Source organism: Enhydra lutris, unplaced genomic scaffold (genome assembly GCF_002288905.1).
Source record: "Enhydra lutris kenyoni isolate GAN:26980312 unplaced genomic scaffold, ASM228890v2 scaffoldscaffold2, whole genome shotgun sequence".
NCBI classification, from domain to species: domain Eukaryota; kingdom Metazoa; phylum Chordata; class Mammalia; order Carnivora; family Mustelidae; genus Enhydra; species Enhydra lutris.
In genome coordinates, this window is record NW_019154086.1 from 180599 (window position 1) to 200339 (window position 19741).

The 19741-nt window shown below is 42.3% G+C and overlaps 1 protein-coding gene across 2 annotated transcripts in view; it reads left to right on the forward strand.

Annotated features, from left to right (window-relative positions):
• LOC111149904 (fibroblast growth factor 12) overlaps positions 1-19741 on the forward strand; it is a 405831-nt gene that overhangs the window by 106920 nt on the left and 279170 nt on the right. The window contains exon 1 of one of the 2 annotated variants that reach the window (XM_022507198.1): positions 2822-3020. The exons of the other annotated variant lie outside the window; for it this stretch is intronic. Coding sequence (XP_022362906.1) covers positions 2822-3020 — 199 coding nt within the window. Of the gene's footprint in view, positions 1-2821; positions 3021-19741 lie in introns of those variants that run through there. 2 annotated transcript variants of the gene reach the window in all.

Genomic DNA, 19741 nt, shown 5'->3' on the forward strand with positions numbered 1-19741 from the left:
CAAGTGGAAGAGAGATTATAAATATAACTAATAGTCACATCCAGACCATAGCACAAATGGAAGGTGATTATTTCTTTACGTTTCCAAAATCTTTCATGCTGCCTTTCAACTTGGGTGACAACATCTTCTCTGCTGAGTTTTCTGTAACACCCGTCTGCCATCACAAGCATCCTGGAGACCTGACTGCACTCCAGAGCTGGTTGTTGACTGCCCTTGCCCACAATCACCCTCTCACCCCTCCCGCATTCTCCTCTCTGTGCAGGGCACTCACTTGATCCCTCATTTTAAGGGTAGAACCTGCTCTGCAGCTTTCTGGATAGAACCAAGAAAACTGGGTTTCAAGGATGCAGAAGCACTTCATCCTGTTACAAAATGAGCTGAAGGTGGGGCTCAACATGAGGGCCCAAAAGGTCATTGTTACTTTCTCTAGTGTCCACTGCCTGCCTTCCTTAACAGAGAATTCTGTGTGCTCCAGCTTGTGGGAGAGGGCGGCTGCTTTCCCTCAGCTCCTTCTCTCCTAACCCCTTCTTTGTGCACTCAGGGTCCTTTAACCGGCCCGTGGTTGTGTTTTCTCTTGGGGGAGGGATGGGACAGAACAGACCCGAGCTGCAGTTCCTTCACTCTGCCTCTGAGAATTTCTCATCCAAACCTCAATCACGTAGGATTGCGTAGAGAGGAGAAAAGGGGAAAGACGGAAGACGGAGAAGGGGGAGAGGGGTGACGGGAGGGAGGGAGAAGAGAGTCTGGGAGCAGAGGGCGCCCGGGAGGGGAGGAGGACCCGAGCGCGCAGCGCTTCACTGCGCTCCGGGAGCTCGACCCCCAGCCCTACCCCACCCGGGCGCTGTCAAGCCCTTGGGCGGGTGGGCGAGCTGTGCCAGAGGTACTCCGGCGGCCGCCAGCTCTTCGTTCCACCCTCCGTCTCCGTGGCTGTCGTCCCCGCCTAGAGTTTCCTGCGGCGCTAGCGCTCCCGCGGAGCGAGCCTGCTGGGCGGCGGCGGCGGCGGCGGCGGCAGCGGCGGCGCCCGGGAGCCAGTGAGGCTCGGCGCGCCCAGAGCCTTTGCCCATGAATGGGACTCCGCCCTGAGCGCCCCCTCCGGGGCCTGGGGAGGCGGCGGCGCGGCGGCTAGGGGCGCCCCGCTACCCCGCACCTCTGAGCGGCCACCCGCGCAGCAAGTTGGGCGAGTTGGCGGCAGCCCGCACCTGCTCCCTGGCCTTGACCCCAGAGTCTGCGTCCGGCTCCGGGGGCGCGCTCGACAGCCTCCCGCCGTCGCCCCGGACGGCCTGGGGGCCCCGCCTGCGCTCTCAGCGCCAGACCATGGTGGGCAGCTCCGGGCCGGAGCCGCAGCCGCCTCGAGCCGACGTCGCCCGCAGCCAGCCCCCGCCCCGCCCGAGCCGACGCGCGGGGGTTCGCAGCGCGCCGGTCACTTCCTTCCTCGGCCGGGATGGGCTGCGCGGGAGCAAGTGATCGGCCTCGCGTCCGGCGGGTAATCCCCATCTGATCTGCTGCCTGCGAGCTGCGGACTGCCGGGCCGCGCGAGCCTGGGGGGCCCGGGCACCGCGGCGATGACCTGATCCCGAGCCCACCAGGGCGCCCCCTCCTTCCCTCTTCCCTCGCTCCCTCTGAGCCTGTGCGGAGACCGGCTCCGTGCGGCGGCACCGGGCGGACCATGGCTGGGAGCTCCAGTTAAGGCGTGTGGGCGCCGAGCTGGAGAGGACACCTTCGGCATCGCTGCCTTTTGAGGGGGCTTATTTAAACTACTGAGTCATTCCAGATTTAGGATTCCCTAAATAATCACCAACTGTGCCCGTCTTGTGCCAGAAAGCGAGCAGAAAGAGCAAGAGCGCCCGCTCTTGGGACCCCGCGCATTCCCGGCGCTCGCCTCTGGCGGATTTCTCCCCGAGGGGTGCTTGGCCCTCGAGGATCTCCCTCCCTCCCTCCGTCCCTCCCTCCTTCCCTGTCCCTCCTTCCCTCCCCCTCCCTCTTCTCCCGCTCTCAACGCAGCGCTGCTGGCGGGGAGTCGCGCGCACCGCAGCTGGAAACAGCTGCCCCCGCCCCGCGCCCCTACCCCGACTCCGGCTCACGGCTCCCACTTCACGCCTCTCGGAATTCCAGAACTCCGGCGGCCGGCCTCTGGAGAACCGCAGCCGGCGCGATGCATTCCGTAGACCTCACCCAGCCGGGACGGACCTCCTAATCTCCAGAACTGCGGGCCGCAGGGAGTTAAATTGCTGCCTTCCTCTCCTTCTCTCTGGCGGTTGGTGGCTTGTTTTCTAAAGGAACGTTTTATTCACTTTTTAGTATTTTCTACCGGGGGCTCGCTACCCGCCTCGGTCCGGACTCTGCTTTGTAAACGGGTTTTATATGTATGTATGTGTAGATATACTTTGGACACCTTACAACGCTTGCGCCTCTCCGACGGGGGCACGGCTTGTTGTTTTGGACATCCTTCTTACCCTTCCACTTGGTACTCTGAACGCAGTGTGACCAAACTCCCCACTGCCCCTCGGACGCGGATCGCCGTGGGGTGCAAGTTTGGGGTGCAAGAGTCTAGTTAACTGGAAGGCCTGGGACCTCCCCGCCCCCGCTGCCAGCGGTTGGGGAAGTTTACATCTGGATTTTCACACATTTTGTCGCCACTGCCCAGACTCTGACTAACCTTGTGGGCGTCGGGTTTTCCGTACTGCAGCCTCCTCAAATATTAGCACTGCCTCCCCGCGCCTGCCCTGTCCCTCCAGGCCGCCGAGGTCCTGCCCTCGCCCCGGTGGAGCGCGATCCCGAGGGCGCAGTGGAGCCCGGGGCCTGGGGCCCGCGCTGAGCAGCTATGGCTGCGGCGATAGCCAGCTCCTTGATCCGGCAGAAGCGACAGGCGAGGGAGTCCAACAGCGACCGGGTGTCGGCCTCCAAGCGCCGCTCCAGCCCCAGCAAAGACGGGCGCTCCCTGTGCGAAAGGCACGTCCTCGGGGTATTCAGCAAAGTGCGCTTCTGCAGCGGCCGCAAGAGGCCAGTGAGGCGGAGACCAGGTCAGTAGAAGCCCAGGCGGTGGGCTCCCCAGAGCTGACACCTCTCTCCCCTTTTGCAAAGCACCTGGGGGCGCCCACCGAAGGGAACCAGGATCCCCCTGGCTCCATTCTGGCCCCCTTCTCCCTCAATTTCCAGACGTCTCTCTCTCAGTCACCCTCTGTCAGTTAATAGCTTCTTGTCCCATATTCAGGAAAACACTTTGTATCTCGATGAAAACACAGTTTGACTAAGATGAGAGCTACATGTATAGATGCTCCTGGTCGCATAAAGCCTGTAGAATCCTTGAGGCAGCGACCATCTCATTCATAGTCTCTCTCTCTCATCCATCCATTTATCCATCCATACAGTGCTTATACTGTCTGCTGAGGACCCTAATGTAAATAAACCTTCTTCCCTCTATCTCCCATAACGTTTAGCATAGTTCTGGACACAGACACTTAGTAGACACCAGATGAACTTAATTTTTTTCTTTTTCAAACTCTTCCCCCAGGAACACATGATATTGCATCTTTCAGACATTCCGATGGATTCTCACCTCCCCGCTTTCCTGCATGCCCCTTCATTTCCTTTTACGCAGACTTCTTTTTCCTATTCTCTTCCTCCAGGACTCTCCTGGTTTCCCAGATTCTGCTCATTAAGTTTTCTGCCCTATTGCTCCCATCCTTTGCACACTCACACTTTCTTTTGGGACATTAAGGAAACAACATAGTATCTGCAATTTGGCCTAAGGGAGTGTGAAAAGAACCACAAAACTTTGGACTTATCAGAGATTTTCTTGTTAAGGCCCTTCTGAAGTTGATTCTCCTCTTTGTCCCTAAACTCACATGGTTGGTCTCTATTGTGATCTTTATTTACAAAGGGAAAGTGGATACCTTGAGTTTCAGGGTGCTTATTCCCACCTCAAACCAGGCCAGCTTGAGAGAATGAAAGCAAAATTGCCCAGATTTGTCCTTCCACCAGACTTTGTTGATCCTCTCTGGGTGTGGCCTGCTGGGTCCTTTGCAATCCGGAGGTACTCTCCTCTTGGTGTGGTCAACGAGAGGAAATATGGCCTAGAAAGCTTGCTCAGAGATCAGTTGACTGGTTTAGGTTAGCATCTTTGCAATTCTGTGATGCACTCCTGGGTTCCAGGAATGAAACATGGGCTAGGGTCATTGGGGTGAGGAAAACATTTAGAAAGTGTGGATCAGCGAAGCTCAGAATTAGCTTAGAAATTTAGGGTTAAGTCTTATGAAGAAACCATCTCATTTTCGTTTTTCCCATGGGTTTTCATGACACGAGTCACTTCACAGTAGACTCCTTCTCTCTGTGTTGTTGATCAAATAGTAAATTTTGGGAGTAAACGAAAAGATCATGATCCCAAGGCAAGAGCTACTAAATCTCTTTCGGTTTACATACAATTGATCTAGCCTACTAATTTCATAAAGTGAAGCTTTCTATGAAAACTAGGGTTCAATATTTATAGAATATATAATTCTTTTAGGGGAAAATAAAATCCCTTGTATTGTTGTGCAGGGATCATTTGGGGGGTCATCTTCTCTAAGGGTTTATGTGGTCTACAAGGAACTTCAAGGTTCTGAATTCAATGTAACTCTTATATTTCAGTCATTGAAGTATGTTCTTGTATTCCAGTTGAGATAATTAAGTGATAATTGTAAATAGATCCCTCAGCCCCCTCAGTTCTAAACAAGGCAGTAAAAATAATAGGTGGGTGATATTTGTGAATGGATGAGCTGAACTCACTTGATCTTTGTGGAAGTTGATCTGGACATGAACAATTTGCAGGGTTTAATTTTACATGAGGGACATTACTTCCTGTGGCCCTTTCCTTAGCATCTCACTAGAAAACAGAATTTGAGGGAATTGCTGAGTTTATTGTTTTCTTCAGTGTTCACTTAATCGGCTCCTCTTTTTCATTTACTTAGTGTACATCTTGGCAGAGAGAATCCTGGCTGGTGACTTCTTTTGTTTAGCTAAAGTCTCACAAGAATGTGGCTGAGAGATCCCAGGCCCAATGCGAGGCCCACGGGCATGCATCTGTACACCGCGCACTTCAGTCTGGTCTGAAGCTTAGCTTAGAAGAATGGGGGCATGGGGTGTGGAAAAAGATTTGGAAAGATGTTAGTGTGCTATTATCGCTACTAACAAAGCCAAATAATTAGTCTGTTGATTTGCTGTCAACAACCATGATTCACATAGCATGGGATGAGCCTATTTATAGAGAGGTAGAGCCTTCCACATCTCAATTCCAGAGAGGATTCTTAAACTGGATTGGGAGGAAGTTGCTAAACACCGAAAAGAAAAGCTATTTGAGGGAACCTGTTTTATAAGCATTTGATGTTACCTTCTTGTAATAGTTGAGTTATTCTTGAAATCACTTGCCCTTCTAAGTCATACACTAATGAACTATAAACTGAGTCACAAATGGTAAGAAGGTGGTGAAATGGAATCACTTGGCCTGATAAAGAATTTCCACTCTGAAATTCTGTCATTGAGACACACATTCCATTGACCAGACTCTCCAAGGGAATGAAGCTGAGGCAGTGAAACTAAATCAGATGTTGGATGGGAAAGGCCACAGTTGTTTTTCTGATTTCATGGCTGATATATTGTCTCTCAATTCCTTGTCTTCGTTCACCAAGTTCTGATATGTATAAGGTTGAAACTTTATAAATACAGTGGAAATATCGAAATCACATAGTAAAGGTTTCAGATTTCAAAATCATGCATGCTATTGCACAATTAAAAAATGAGAGGTGATAATGCAGGCCTCATATCACACGATTCCAGCGTCATGGTGCACATCAGATGCTTTAATGATGCCATCCCGGGAGCATAGTGTGGTGGCTTCTCCTGGGATGGTGCAGCAAACGCCTGACTTTAGATGAGAAAACCTAGAATCAGGGCAAGTTAGTGGTTTATAGAAGGTTATGTAGCTAGGTTGGGGCAAAATTGGGATTAGAACTAGATCCCATTGATTTATCTTTCCTGTGGTCTTCACAACACAACACTGATAAAAGTAGTATAAGAAAACTGGGTGCCCATGGGTGCCTGGGTGGCTCGGGTGATTGAGTGACTGCCTTAGGCTCAGGTCATGATCCTGGAGTCCCTGGATTAGGCTCCCTGCTCTGTGGGGCAGGGGGGGGGGGCGGTTTCTGCTTCTCCCTCTGAACTTCCCCCTCTCTTCCTCTCTCATTCTCTCTCTCTCTCTCTCTCTCTCTCTCTCTAGTAAACAGATAAAATCTTAAGAAAAAAAGAAAACTGGGTGCCCTCTATTAAAGGATGGAAGTGATTTTGTAGATTTTGCATTTGTTTTTACCATTAGGGATTGCTGCTGCTGTTGTTACTTTTGTTATTGTTGTTATTATTATTATTATTATTATTTTGTAATTAGAACAGGAATAGTGCAGAGTACAGGAGGTAACTGGTAGAAGGTGGTATAGGATAAGTTAGGCAATTAGCATTCTAAAATGACCATCCTATAGCGAGCATGCATTGTAGCAATACACCGAATAGTGAAGACACACAGCGCAGGAATAGGTAGTTCCTTAGACACTGCATGGATTGTATGTAGCTCTTTGGAAATGAGATGTTATAGACCTTGAACCAGCAAGTTGGCTGAAGTCATCAAACCATGAAAAAGCCTTTAGAACATTTGTGTTTGTATACTTTGTGATAAAGAAGGGAGCATTCTTGTGTTGTTACTTGAGTCATTTTTTATGTGTGGAATGTCTGTATGGGCCAGGTCTGCTGAAAATTTTGCTAACATGTTGACACCACTTTTTTTTTGCTACATTTAGGCTGCTAGTATATCCATGTGAATTACACAGGTCATTCATTTCCAACATTGTTTCTACTTTTGAGTAGAAATACCTGTACAAATGGTTGACTCCAAAAGCATTTTTTTTTAAGATTTGATTTTTTATTTGACAGAGAGAGAGACAGTGAGAGAAGGAACACAAGCAGGGGAAGTGGGAGAGGGAGAAGCAGGCTCCCCACTGAGCAGAGAGCCTGATGCGGGGCTCGATCCCAGGACCCTGAGATCATGACCTGAGCCGAAGGCAGACACTTAATGATTGAGCCACCCAGGTGCCCCCAAAAGCATTTGTTTTGTTTCAAGTTACTGCAGGTAATGGATAGCATTCACAATCAAGAAAAGGAAAAGTGTTGACTCTACTCTCAACTCTCAGAATGTTGGAGAGGCCATGAACCCTGGACGTCATCCAATATCACTCTTTTACTTTTCAAATGAGACCCTTCTGGAAGGCAGAGTAATGAGATAAGCCTAAACCTATGCATTTTATGTCATTTTAAAATTTTTATTATTTTTCTATATCATTTAATTCCTTCCTTTAAACCAAAGCCCCCCTCCCCCCCCAAAAAGAGCAATCAGGAAAAATTCTTAGCCTAAAAACATTAGATATTTTGTATGACTTAAGTATTTGGTTTCCTAGGCCCCTCCCTTTTAAAAGTGATAGAGTGTTTTTACACTGAGTGGGTAAAATAAATCAAATAAGTGGTTATATCTTTTACTAAATTTTGTTGCTTTTCATTTCTCCTTATTTCTGCTGTTATAAAAACTGTGGTTATTCAAAATATTTTAGTATCCTTCCAACTTGTTTTGGTAGATGTGTAGAATTTACCAGCACACTCATTCAACATTTTACTGTCAAATACATCCTTTTACATAGATGAAGAAAACATTACAGAAAATAGAAACTTCAGTGAGAAAATTGATGAAAAAGGGGAAATAATGCTTAATCATGGGATCTATGGAACATAAATTAGATTTTTATAAATTGAAATACTTCTGGTCAATATATAGATCAACAATAGTTTCAGTATGACAAGTGATACTTTACATTTATAGCAAGTACTTTTATTGTATTTTCTTTTTTAAAAGTCTGACAATGTCTCAACTACAAAATTGGACTAAATAAATGCTATTTGGCTTGATGTCTGTTAAAACAAAACAAAACAAAACAAGCTTTTTCTCTTTAGGAACCCACCCTAGGATTTGAACTGATAGTGTGTGTGTGTGTGTGTGTGTGTGTGTGTGTGTGTGTGTGTTTTAATCCTGTTTTCTCTACAGCAGTGCATTCTCATCAACAAATTAAGTTTCCATTGTAAGAACATTTTAAAATAGCAGGTACTCTGATCTCTTGATTTCTTTTATCCCACAGAGATCTCATCAAGCCATAACTCAGATTAAGTCTTTAAAGTTTTAATGAAGTTGATATTCTTGAACAGAATTAGAAAAATAATTGACAGGGGAAATGAAGCAGTCTCTGTATTTGAGGGAGAAATAGGAATTTTTTTTTTTAATAGGAATATTTTGGAAGATCTTTAGAAACTAAAGCTTTGGCTCATAAAATTATATGTAGAAAAAAGTACTGGCCTTACTAGTATAGCACCATATTGCTTCTGTTCTTGGTGAGAGCATATTTATGCATGAGTACTACAATGTGGATTTGGTTTGGGACATTTGTTAATAATAGTTACTTTTTTCTCTTCTCTTCCTTGAGTGCTTTATTAAAATGTGTTTGCTATTGGCTTTTCCTCCTAGAGTTATTATAGATTTTATGAGGACTCTCAAAGACAACCACATTAGACAGAGGCGACCCAGTTAATTTACTACATTTTGGATTCTATCTGATGACCTACCCCTCAAACCATGGAGTTTTACCTGTTCTCTAAAGAAAGATCCACCCTATCTAAAGGGCTCTGAAGCCAAGGCCACCTTCTAAGTGCCTATAAAAAGGAGGAGGCTTAGATACAAAATGTCTGTAAATGAATTCTATATAATGATAAGTTTTAATAATAGCAGTTAATTTGACTATATGACTTCAGGATTTACAGTTTCTTCACAGCTCTTGCCCCTTTGGTTCTTTATAGCAATTCACTGATAACGGTTAGCCCTGTCTTCGTTATAAGAAAACTATGCTTCAAAGTGGCAGGGGGACTTGTTCCTCCAGGGTTCCTGGAGGCAGGAAGTGGCTAAGCTGTCACATGACCTCCACTCCCTACACTGCAGGTCATCTCTCTTTATCTTTACTATCTTGAGCTAAAAAGGCTGACTGTGATTGACTCAATTTGACTGTAATCTGGGAAACTCTTGTTGGGCGAGTCAGAGAAAGAGTTCAAGGAAATGTGGAGTGTGATGATAGGTTTGCTTTGCTCTGTGTGTGATCTAGAGCTCCCAGGGAGGATCTCTAGTGAGGAGGAGGAGGTTTGAAGTCCAAAGACTGGTGGCTCATTATTATGAACTGGTCCCAGGCTCCTGGCTGGGCTGTCTCTCTGCATGCTTCAGAGATGTCAAGGGGTGTCACTTGGGGCACCCAAGGCCTCACTGGGAGACTTGGGTCCAGAGGGGCAGGCTTTCTTGACTCTAAGCGTAAACAATTGCTTCAGATGTTTACGAATATAAAGAGGTTAATACCAAGGTCAGGAGAGCCCTGTAGGATTTAGTCTGCCTGTCCTTTCTTGCCTTGTCTTTGCTTGTCTTTTTAGTTACTGTTTAAGTGATGATGTAGCAGAGTGATTACGTACATGGACTTTGGTGTGAGATCTGAATTCAAATTCTGGATATATTATTTGTAAGAACTTGAGGCAACGTTGTCAATATCTTTGAACCTCTATTTGCTGATTTGTAAAATGGAGGTATTATCTCTAGCATTTGGTTAGGATACATTTCTCCGAGGAAGAATCATTTAAGCTGAGTTCTGAAGGATAGGGCAGGCAAAGAGGGATGGAAGAATGTTGAAGGCAGAAGAGAACAACTTTCTCGTGAAGATTGGGGTGAGAGGGAATTGAGTATAGATTGAATAATGAGAGCAAGTGGTACAAATAATGTTGGAAAACCTAGCAAGGGCTGAGTTGTGAAGGATTTTGTATTTTATTTTATTTAAAAGATTTTATTTATTTATTTGACAGACAGAGATCACAAGTAGGCAGAGAGCTAGGCAGAGAGACGGTGGGGGAAGCAGGCTCCCCACGGAGCAGAGAGCCCAATGTGGGTCTCGATCCCAGCACCCTGAGATCATGACCTGAGCTGAAGGCAGAGGCTTCAACCCACTGAGCCACCCAGGTGCTCCAGGGATTTTGTGTTTTAATCTAGGATCCATAAGAGTCAGAAATAGGGGTTGATACAATGTGACTTGCGTAGTTAAATGGACACTCTGGCTTTGGAGAAGAGAACAGATTGCAGCAGAGCCAGAGTGGGAGTTAAGGAATCAGGAGGAGGCCAGGGCATAAGTCTGGGCCAGCAGTTCTCAAAGTCTGGTGCAGAGGCCCTGGGAGCTCCTTGAAAACCTTTCGGTGGGTCCACGTGTTCAAAATTATTTTCATAATAACATTTCCTAATACTGATTATTTACCCTTTTCATTCTGTCACAAGCGTCCAGTGGAGTTTTCCAGAGATTATATAATATATCCACAATCATTGGGAAAGGTTATTGAAATTTTCCTCCCTTTTCTACCATGTATCTGGGCGAGGCCAGGTTTTCTTTATATTCTTCAACCACAACAACATATTGCAAGAGATTAAATGCAGAAGCACTCTAAGAATCCAGGTGATTTCTGTTAAGCCAGGCATTTAAAATATTTGCAAGCCTATAAACTACTTTTTCAAAAAAAATTTTTATTTTGGAAATTATAGTTATGTTTTATTTAAAAACACTATATTATTGATATTTAGTGGGTTTATTATTTTTAATAAGAAAGTATTTGAAAAATTTTGTTGTAAGTTCTAAACACGGTACACATTAAATGATATAAGCCACATAAACAGAAGCTTTTGGGAGCACTCAGTAATTTTTAGGAGTGCAGAAGGGTCCTGAGACCAACAAGATTAAGAACCATGGGTCCAGGCTATAGATTATATTGACCTGGAACCTACTGGCAGTCCCAGATGGCTATGACAAGAGGAGTGGGAGGTAGAATGAGTAAAGCCTGATAATAGGTAGATTTGAATGAAGAGCAAATAAGGCGCCTGGATGTTTCCTGGCTGAGCAGTTCAGTAGCGAGCGGTACCTTTGCTGAGATGGAGGGGAGCTAGGGGAGAAGCAGGGTTGATACACATTGAATAATACCATTGGCAAACTACAGAGCACTATAGAATGCTAAGGTGAAAATTTGCGTCATGTCATCATTTATTGTTAATAGTTTTAACTACGATGAGGATCCTGATTACCCATCTGTATAAGGCTATCTACTTCATCCTTGAATTGTCAAGGAAACTTCGATTTTATTAGAGTATTCAACCTCCACCATTGATCTAGAACTACTACCTTGCAAGGGTAGTCCTATAAGCAAACACATTTTAGTCGGTGAAAAATATTCAAGACAGTAGAAAGCCTTAGTAATTTTTCTAGTCTTTTGAAATTGAAACAAAATGTTTGGTAGCTAGTGGGCTTCCAAAGACTTTTAACCTGGTTCAGTCCTGAATATGTCCTAAATATGGCTTTCGTATGTGTGGCACATAGATGGATTTCACGTGTGAGTTTAAGCCAAGTTCATTGGTCTTTGCACAATCAAGTGAGCCTGAAAAGACAAACTTTGTGAAGTCCTCCTTATTTTATCCGCTTAATGTTAGTCATTTGATTAGTTTGTGGTATTTATGTATCTCCTGGCTCCCTGCTTCTAATCATACTGTTGTTAATGTCTCTTAATTAGAGTTTAAGTGTTTACGGTCTTTTTAAATGACTTCTCAGGGGTCAGTAGAGAGAGCCCTAAGGCCTAAGACCAACTTGGCTTTCTAGAGGAGAAGAATGACACAAGACAAATGGGATCTGTAGTGCAATCACAAATGTTAGAGCTTAGAGATTATATAGGCCAGCAGTTCTCAGCGTACCTGCAAAATGAAATCACCTGTGGATTTTTAAAATGTGCTAATACAGTACACCCAGAAAATCTGACTTACTCTGTCTACCCTGGGGCCCAGGTATCAGTCGTCAGTTTTGTTTGCTTGTTTTTAACCTCCTGGGTGATTCTGAAGTACAGCCAGGGATGAGAACCACCAAGTGTTCCAGTCCCATCGTTTCATATCTTGTGGTCCTTAAACAAAAGGTCATTATTTTATTCATTAAAGCCTTTAGGAACCATTCATAATCCCTAGAATCTCTGTACACTAAATTATAATTATGATCCTTTCTTTATGCTTATTGTTGAATCTTTCAAGTGTTCAATGGAGTCCCAAATCTGTGCCACATAATGTCTGTGTGCTTCTTCTTTCTGGCCAGCACCTGATTTCCTAAAGATAGGAGCTGTGCCCTATTCCTACTAGTTCTCAGTGCCTAGCATCCTGCCGATGTCACTGTAATTCCTCAGTCACTGGTAAAGAAGTGAGTAAATGACATACAGACTCAATGAATCTTATCTTTACCACAAGCCCCAGAGGAAGAGAGGTTCTCCTTACTGTCTCCAGTTGTCACAAAAGGATGCTGAGGTCTAGCCAGCCTGGGTGGGGCTCCTCAAGTTCACAAGTCTGGTTAGGAGTACATAGATTGTGGTTTCAACTTAGGTTTGTTTTTCCTAGTCTGTTTTTTTCCCACTCTGCCAGTACTGGAAATGGACCCACCCATCCTCCATTCTTCCCTCCCTTCCTTCCTCCCTCCCTCTCTTTCCCTTCCTCCCTCCCTTCCTTCCTCTCTTTCTCCCTTCTTTTCCCTCTCTTCCTCTTCCCTTTCCTTCCTTCCCCTTCCCTCCTCCTTTCTTTCTCTTTCTTTTTCTTTATCTAAAACATTTTTATTTTTAAGTAATCTGTACACCCAAAGTGGGGCTCAAACTCACAACCCTGAGATCAAGAGTTGCAATGCTCCACCGACTGAGCGAGCCAGGCGCCCCTGGACTGGTTTGTTCTTTGAAAAAAAAAAATAAGGAAACTCTATGAAAGGACATCTAAAGGCCTTTTTAGCTTGCAAGGTCATTAAATAGCTCCCCTCCCTGCAGGGGAAACAGTCATGACTGGGGACATGACATACTCATCTGCTCCCTGCTTTTTTACTTACACAGGAATTATACAAACTATTTTCCTAGTCTTCTATTTAGGATGTTCCTAACTGCATCCCATGGTTTAATTACCTGTAATGTGCTATCAAACATACCTTTGTTTAAGATACTGGTCTTTTTTCTTTTGACCCCAATTTAGGCCCATTTTGTTCCCTCAAGGATTGGAATTAAATCCAGTGTGCTATAGTGTTGAAGATTTTTTTTAAATCTAGGGTCAAAAAGGGAATTGAAATGAAATATGAAAGAATCAGGAGAGAAGAACTATGAGCTTAAGTTATTATAAAAAGGAAAAAAATAACATTTCCACAAGATATTTTTTAATTGCTACTGGTGACTTAAATGTTTTAATTTTGAGAATTCAAAAGATGACCCAGATCACCTTCACAGCATCCTAGAATTAGATAATACTCCTCAAATAATTAAGAACCAGGGGCAAAATTTAAGTAGGTACCAAAAGTAGGGATCCATATTCAAATTACCTGGTTAGAATAAGCGTTAGATTCTGTTTTTAGACAAATAGCTCTAGCTGAGCTGTCTACATAATATCCATTTCATATGTGATATTCTGTTGGGGAGAAGACTTTACAAAAGGACAGCCACCCAGAATCACATAAAGAGATTGGAAGAGAAGATGTTATCCAGGTCTGAGTAATTAATAAAATATGATGGAAAATAAGGATGATTTCACATTTCAAGTTTCCCACTATGGAGAGGGACATGTTGTCATGTTTTACTGTTTCAAGGAGGACTGTGGTGGAATTTTGCAATGAGAGTGTAGCCCTGAGGTGAAGAATGAGTGACATATAAGGTGAGAATGGCCTGGATGCCCAGAATTCTACGAAGGAAGTCATGTTGATAGAAACCCAGGCTCCTTCTGTAGTCCTTTCCTCATGGGGTATTTCCCTGAGAGATTGGAGATTTGTTTTCTCTTCAGAACAGTGGACAGGGCTTCTGCTGGCCTCCTTGCTGAGCCTGTCTCCCTGTCAGGTCTCAGGGCCATTTTTGCTTTTGCTCAGGAAAGTAGTCAGCAGCATCTTGGCTGGGCTACCTTCATGTTTTACAGCACCAAGAAGGAAACTCACTTTGAAATGTTGCATTTCCTAGTTTTTCCACAAAGTGTTCTTGTTTGAGGTTCCTGAGCTGCATTTTCTAGTTTACTACATGGATTCTCGAGTTAGGGTCTTTCATTATGACTCTGCTAATGGTACTGCCATCTCGGTTGGGAACCTGAAATTAGAGGTTTCTTGGCCCACTTCTTATTTTCACCTAAACCATAGTCCTACCCACTCTCTTTCTCATGTTGAACAAACACATTCAGTTCAAAGCTTCTTTCCATGGGGCTGATGGGTGTACCTGTAAGGGCTAGAGAACAGCAAAGTTCATGCACCTTGATTCATTACTTGAATTCAAGAAGTGCCTGAAATTCTGATTAAAAAAAAAAATCTTGTTAGAATTGGTACTTTGTTTAGTACTTTGTCTCATGTTGTTACGCAACCGCATTTGAAGATGAGTATCTGTGACATCTGCCTTGGGAGGGAGGTGTCTACCTAGTGGGGTATACAACCTAAAGTATTGATGGGTTTGAATTGAAAAACATCAGAGCCCATTACAATCACCCACTTACAGAGGAGGGAACTGAGATGCCAAATGGGTAAGTCAGGTTGTACGTACAATCACTGAAAGGCAGTGAGGACTGAAACTCAGCATGAGCCTATGCCTTACTGTCTCCAGGTGTACATTGTTACTGTTGGTAAAAAGATCTATCTACCTGTTTCTTTTTTTTTTTTTTAATTTTTTTTATTTTTGTCTTTATAAATGCAACTTAAATGTGGGTGGTTGCTTTTAAATAACTACAGTCAAGTTATACTGCCAGGTGCCTTTATGATACCTGTTTGTCATGGTGCTGGGTCCGGGATTCAGCAATATGAGGAAGACCCTGTTCTTTTCCTTTAGGGCAGGGTATAATCAAGATTTTTTTTTAAAGATTTTATTTATTTGACAGAGAGAGATACAGCGAGAGAGGGAACACAAGCAGGGGGAGAGAAAGAGAGAGAAGCAGGCTACCCCCTGAGCAGGGAGCCTGATTTAGAGCTTGATTCTGGGACTCTGGGATCATGACCTGAGCTGAAGGCAGATGCTTAACAACTGAGCCACCCAGGCACCCTATAATTAAGATTTTTTTAACTCTGGCTAGATCTGTATTACTGTGTTCCAAGTAGTTTTGTTGTGTTCTTTTGGACACTTTCTCCTTTAATGTCTGTATTTCAAAAAAAACCAAAAAACCAAAAAAACAACAATAATTCCTTTCTTAAAAAAATTAGCAACAATTTCTCTTATACAAATACTTGTGTGGGTTCAAAGCCTGGCTGAAGGCATGCTATTTTACTTACATGATGCCAACACGAATAAGCTGGACAATCGAGGTTCTTTCTTCATCCCCCCTCACACAGTCGTCTGTTTAACTCCAGCATTGCTGACGTTCATGGAATAGTTGCCACGTCTACCCATTTGAGTTCCTTTTGTTTATAGTTGTTGTTTCTGTTTCTTCCATGAGGCAAGACCTTAACCTCTACACCTACCTTTGACTTATCCCCACAAGGCTCCTCATTTATCTACCCTGCTACGGTACTGCCCACTATTTGAAGCCCAGCTCAATTCTCATCTCTTCTGCTAGATCTTCTCAGATCCTCCTGGATAGAATGAATCACTGCCCACCCAAGGCTTCAGTTGGCTCTGTACCTGTATTGCTGTCTGCAGTTCAGTCTGTCTTGTCTTGTAATTACTGTCTAAGTACCTGTCTCTGCCTTTGGAATCTGAGTTCCCATAGGAAAAAGGCTGTATCATGTCAATGCTCTCTCCATAGTAGGTGGTCAGTAATAACTCATCAAAACAAAATGAATTCCATTGGTGACTAATGTGTTCATGGCATCAATACTAGTCAAGCTCCAGCACAATTTCTGCACAAATGTGAAAAGGCTGAGCAAGAAAAGGAATTTGTATTTTAGACTACTATCACTTTCCTTTTATTTGATGTTAAAATAAAAAAATCATCAATCCATTTTCATTTGATATATAGCATTAGATATATACTAAGAATCTCATGTCTTCCCTTCCTCTTCAACCCAAATCCCAGTTGCCACCCCTGTTTCACTAAGTATATACTTTTATCCATCCCTTCATCCGCAACATAACTACTTATAAAGGGGGAAGTTTTATGGGAATGCTACCAGAGGGAGCATCGTTATATTAATTTATATCTTTGACCCAGAAACCGAGGGGAAATAGGTGGTATAGCCATTTTGGAAGGGGGCCCATTTCTATTTTAACTGGCTTTGGCTTCTTAACAATAGGTTAATGAGGAATAACCTTTGCCATTGATTTCAAATTCAGTCATGTCTGGTCCTTACACTTACAGTTGAGACCAACAAGTCATTTTAGTGTTAAATACCCTTGAGGAAACGTATTCACTCTGGTTTCATTTTCCTTGGTGAAGCCCTAAGTGATGGGGGAATACAATATTGATTGGGTCTAATGGAAAAGCTTTTTTCTGTCAACTCTTTATTACCTCATTGGCTTTTCTTCTTTCCTCTTCTCTTTCTCTCAAAGCTATTGATAGCAACATTAAATAAGTCTTCTGTATATGCTACAATCCTTGGTATTTATTCTTTTGCTTGGTTTGAAACACAGCCTTTTACTTAAGATATGAATAAAAAAGGTCTTCAATTCAATCTAAGATAACATAGTGTCATAGAAATAACATTGGTCTGGGAGTCAGAGTCCTTTTGACCTTGGGGAAATCTTTTTTTCTTCCCTTCAGCTTAGTTTCCTTATTTTCAGAATAAAAGAGTAATATCAAATGGTTTCTGAGATCCCTTTCACATTTATCATTCTTGATGTATGTTTTTGTTGTTAATACTTATGGAGGACAGTTGGTTAGATTCTAAGATTCTAAGATACCTGTGTGTCATATATAAGAAAATAGCTTAATGATATGCTGGATATGAAATTGTACAAGCTTTGGCATTATATTAAGTGGAATAGCAAAAATGAACAAATATATTTTATTTAACTGCCCTCTTCTATCTTATTTGTTCTTAGACTCATTAATTTGAGTACAAATTGACTGCATTTTAAAATTTTCCTTGTATTTTAGTTTTTAGTAATTCATTAGACATTCAAGATAGACTATTACATAAGCTTGGACTTCAGCACTGAAGGAATTTAATAAGATAGTGGAACCATATTTTGTTCTAAAGGAAAGTACATTTACTTATTTACTATCTTCAAAGAGAAGATAACAATACAAAAGAGATAGGAAAAGGAACTCTGATACTGAGTGAAAATTAAAAACTTATTGCTGAATAAACTAATGTGAAACATCGTATTTCACAACAATTGTAAATTAAGCAGTGGAAATGTGGTAAGATATAGCATTCCATAGGAACTGGAATTGGAATGTGGGTAGAGAAGAAAGTTGTCCTCATTATCAAGTTTTTATATTTCCCAGAACTTGGACTACACCTTTTTGATACATTTTACAGCAAAAGTTCATCAATTAAGGAAGAAGAAACCAACATTTAGTAAATATCAGGTGTGACATACTCTTAGCAATCATCACATTTATATTATGGACAGTTGGTGAAATATAATTGTGCTCATTAGTGGTAAAACTGTAAGATGTAGAAATAAAGGATATAATTAAAATTTGGCCTAAAATGAGAGTTTAGAGTTTTTGTGAGTTTCATTTAGGTGTATCACCCATATCATCTGTTCTCATAGGTATTATTGGTATTTGACCTTTTTCTTCTTTAGTTTTTTTCCATTTTTTATCTGTGTAGTATGGTCACAATATGTTTAGAGAAAACTCAGTTTTATCTTTTGAACCATTGATCATATTAACCAAAAATAAGTTGGCCTGTTCCTTCAATTTAAGGTGTAGCACAAAGTCAGTTTTAACCCTTCCATGAGAAGAAATCTTTTTGTTTCTAAAGATGTCATAACAATCAGTAGAGTCTGCTTTACACTGTTTATCAAGTATGAGAAATCTTTAGAAAAATGATTTAGGGGCTTCTTACAGGATCATTTCTTTGTATGTAAATATAGATAGAGAATGAAAGTAAGTTCTATTGAGTTACTGGCTGGTTTACTGTTTGATTAGAACACAGAACTAATAAAGTCATCTCTTGAGTTTAGTCTTATGTACAACATGGTTATTATTTTATGTTAAAAGACAAAACCTAACGTAGTACTTGACACATAGGTGTCACATAAAGTATATTTGTCGAATGAATAACCTTACCAATGACATAGATGTAAGAAGACCAGTAAAGGTAGTGAATTTACTAGTAATGACAAGGGTAAATACAAGTTATTCCTCCTGGTAGAGAAGGAGAGTAGGGAGTACTCAGTGATGCTTGGTGAACATCCACAGATAAAATCGTCTTCATAGACAAGCTGTTGATCCTTTGGGAGATCCGAGTTTGTCAAGGGAAATTTTTCTGATTCAGCTCTATACCACATCTTAGATGAAAAAGGACATGGGCAATATTAAAAGCAAAATTGTACTCATTAATATTGTAATTAAAGAGTCTCAGGATTATGGGAGACTTTAATGATCATGTAACTTACATGATATTTGAATATCTTGAACCTATCACCATCATTCCTTTATTTATATTTTCATACATTTATTTGATGCACATCCATTGTCTACTTGTAATTTGTCTAGCACTGTGGTGTGGGGCAACAGAAAACAAGAAACAGGTCTTCAACTTGAGGTTGTGTGTTAGTGACAGGTACAGAACAGTAAGAATTTCACATGTAGTCCAGCTTTTTTCTTCAACCCTTTAGAGCTCTTGAGTTCTTTTTTTTTTTTTTTTAAGATTTTATTTATTTATTATTTGAGAGAGAGAGATTGAGAGAACGAGTGGGAGGAGGGGCAGAAGGAGAAGCAGACTCTCTGTGGAGAGGAGAGGGAACCTGACTTGGGACTCAATCTGAGGACCCTGAGATCATGACCTGAGCTGAAGGCAGACGTCTGACCAACTAAGCCACCCAGGTGCCCTAAGAGGTCTTGAATTCTTAATTTTTTTTCCCCAGTTTTAAAAAAATCTGTGTAGTATGGTTACAATTTATTTAGGGAAATTGAGTTTTCTGTTTTAAACCATTGACTATGTTATTTCAGCAAAAATAGGTATGGCCTGTTCTCTGAATTTGAAGTCTAATATAAAGTCACTCTTGGGTTTTTTAGTATTCTGAAGAGGATTTATAGCACCTAAAGTTGACATGACAGATCACAGGTGTGTTGATGATCCTGATTTCCTGCCTCTGGACAAACTTTCAACTTATTAATATCATTATAGAGGATGTTGCTTAGAATCACACATAATACTCCAGGTTTGGTTTGATAAACCCAGAGTAAAATGTCCTCAGTCTAGATTAGAATTTCTGTGAAGACTTTAGGAGGTCACTGCATCCTTTTCCACAGTAATATTTGGTTAACTGTTCTTGCAACTGCTGTTTTATAATGTGCTTTGAGAAAAGAGCTTTATAATTTCACAGTAGGGATTTTATTATTTTTTAACGTTAACCAAACTCTTAGGATTTTCATAAGAGGTTTTTGTCTGCATTCTAAATTAAGTCTCCAGTTGGTCTAGACCTCATCGGGATTGATTCAGGCACTTTCACAGGTAGATTTCACAGCATGTAAGCT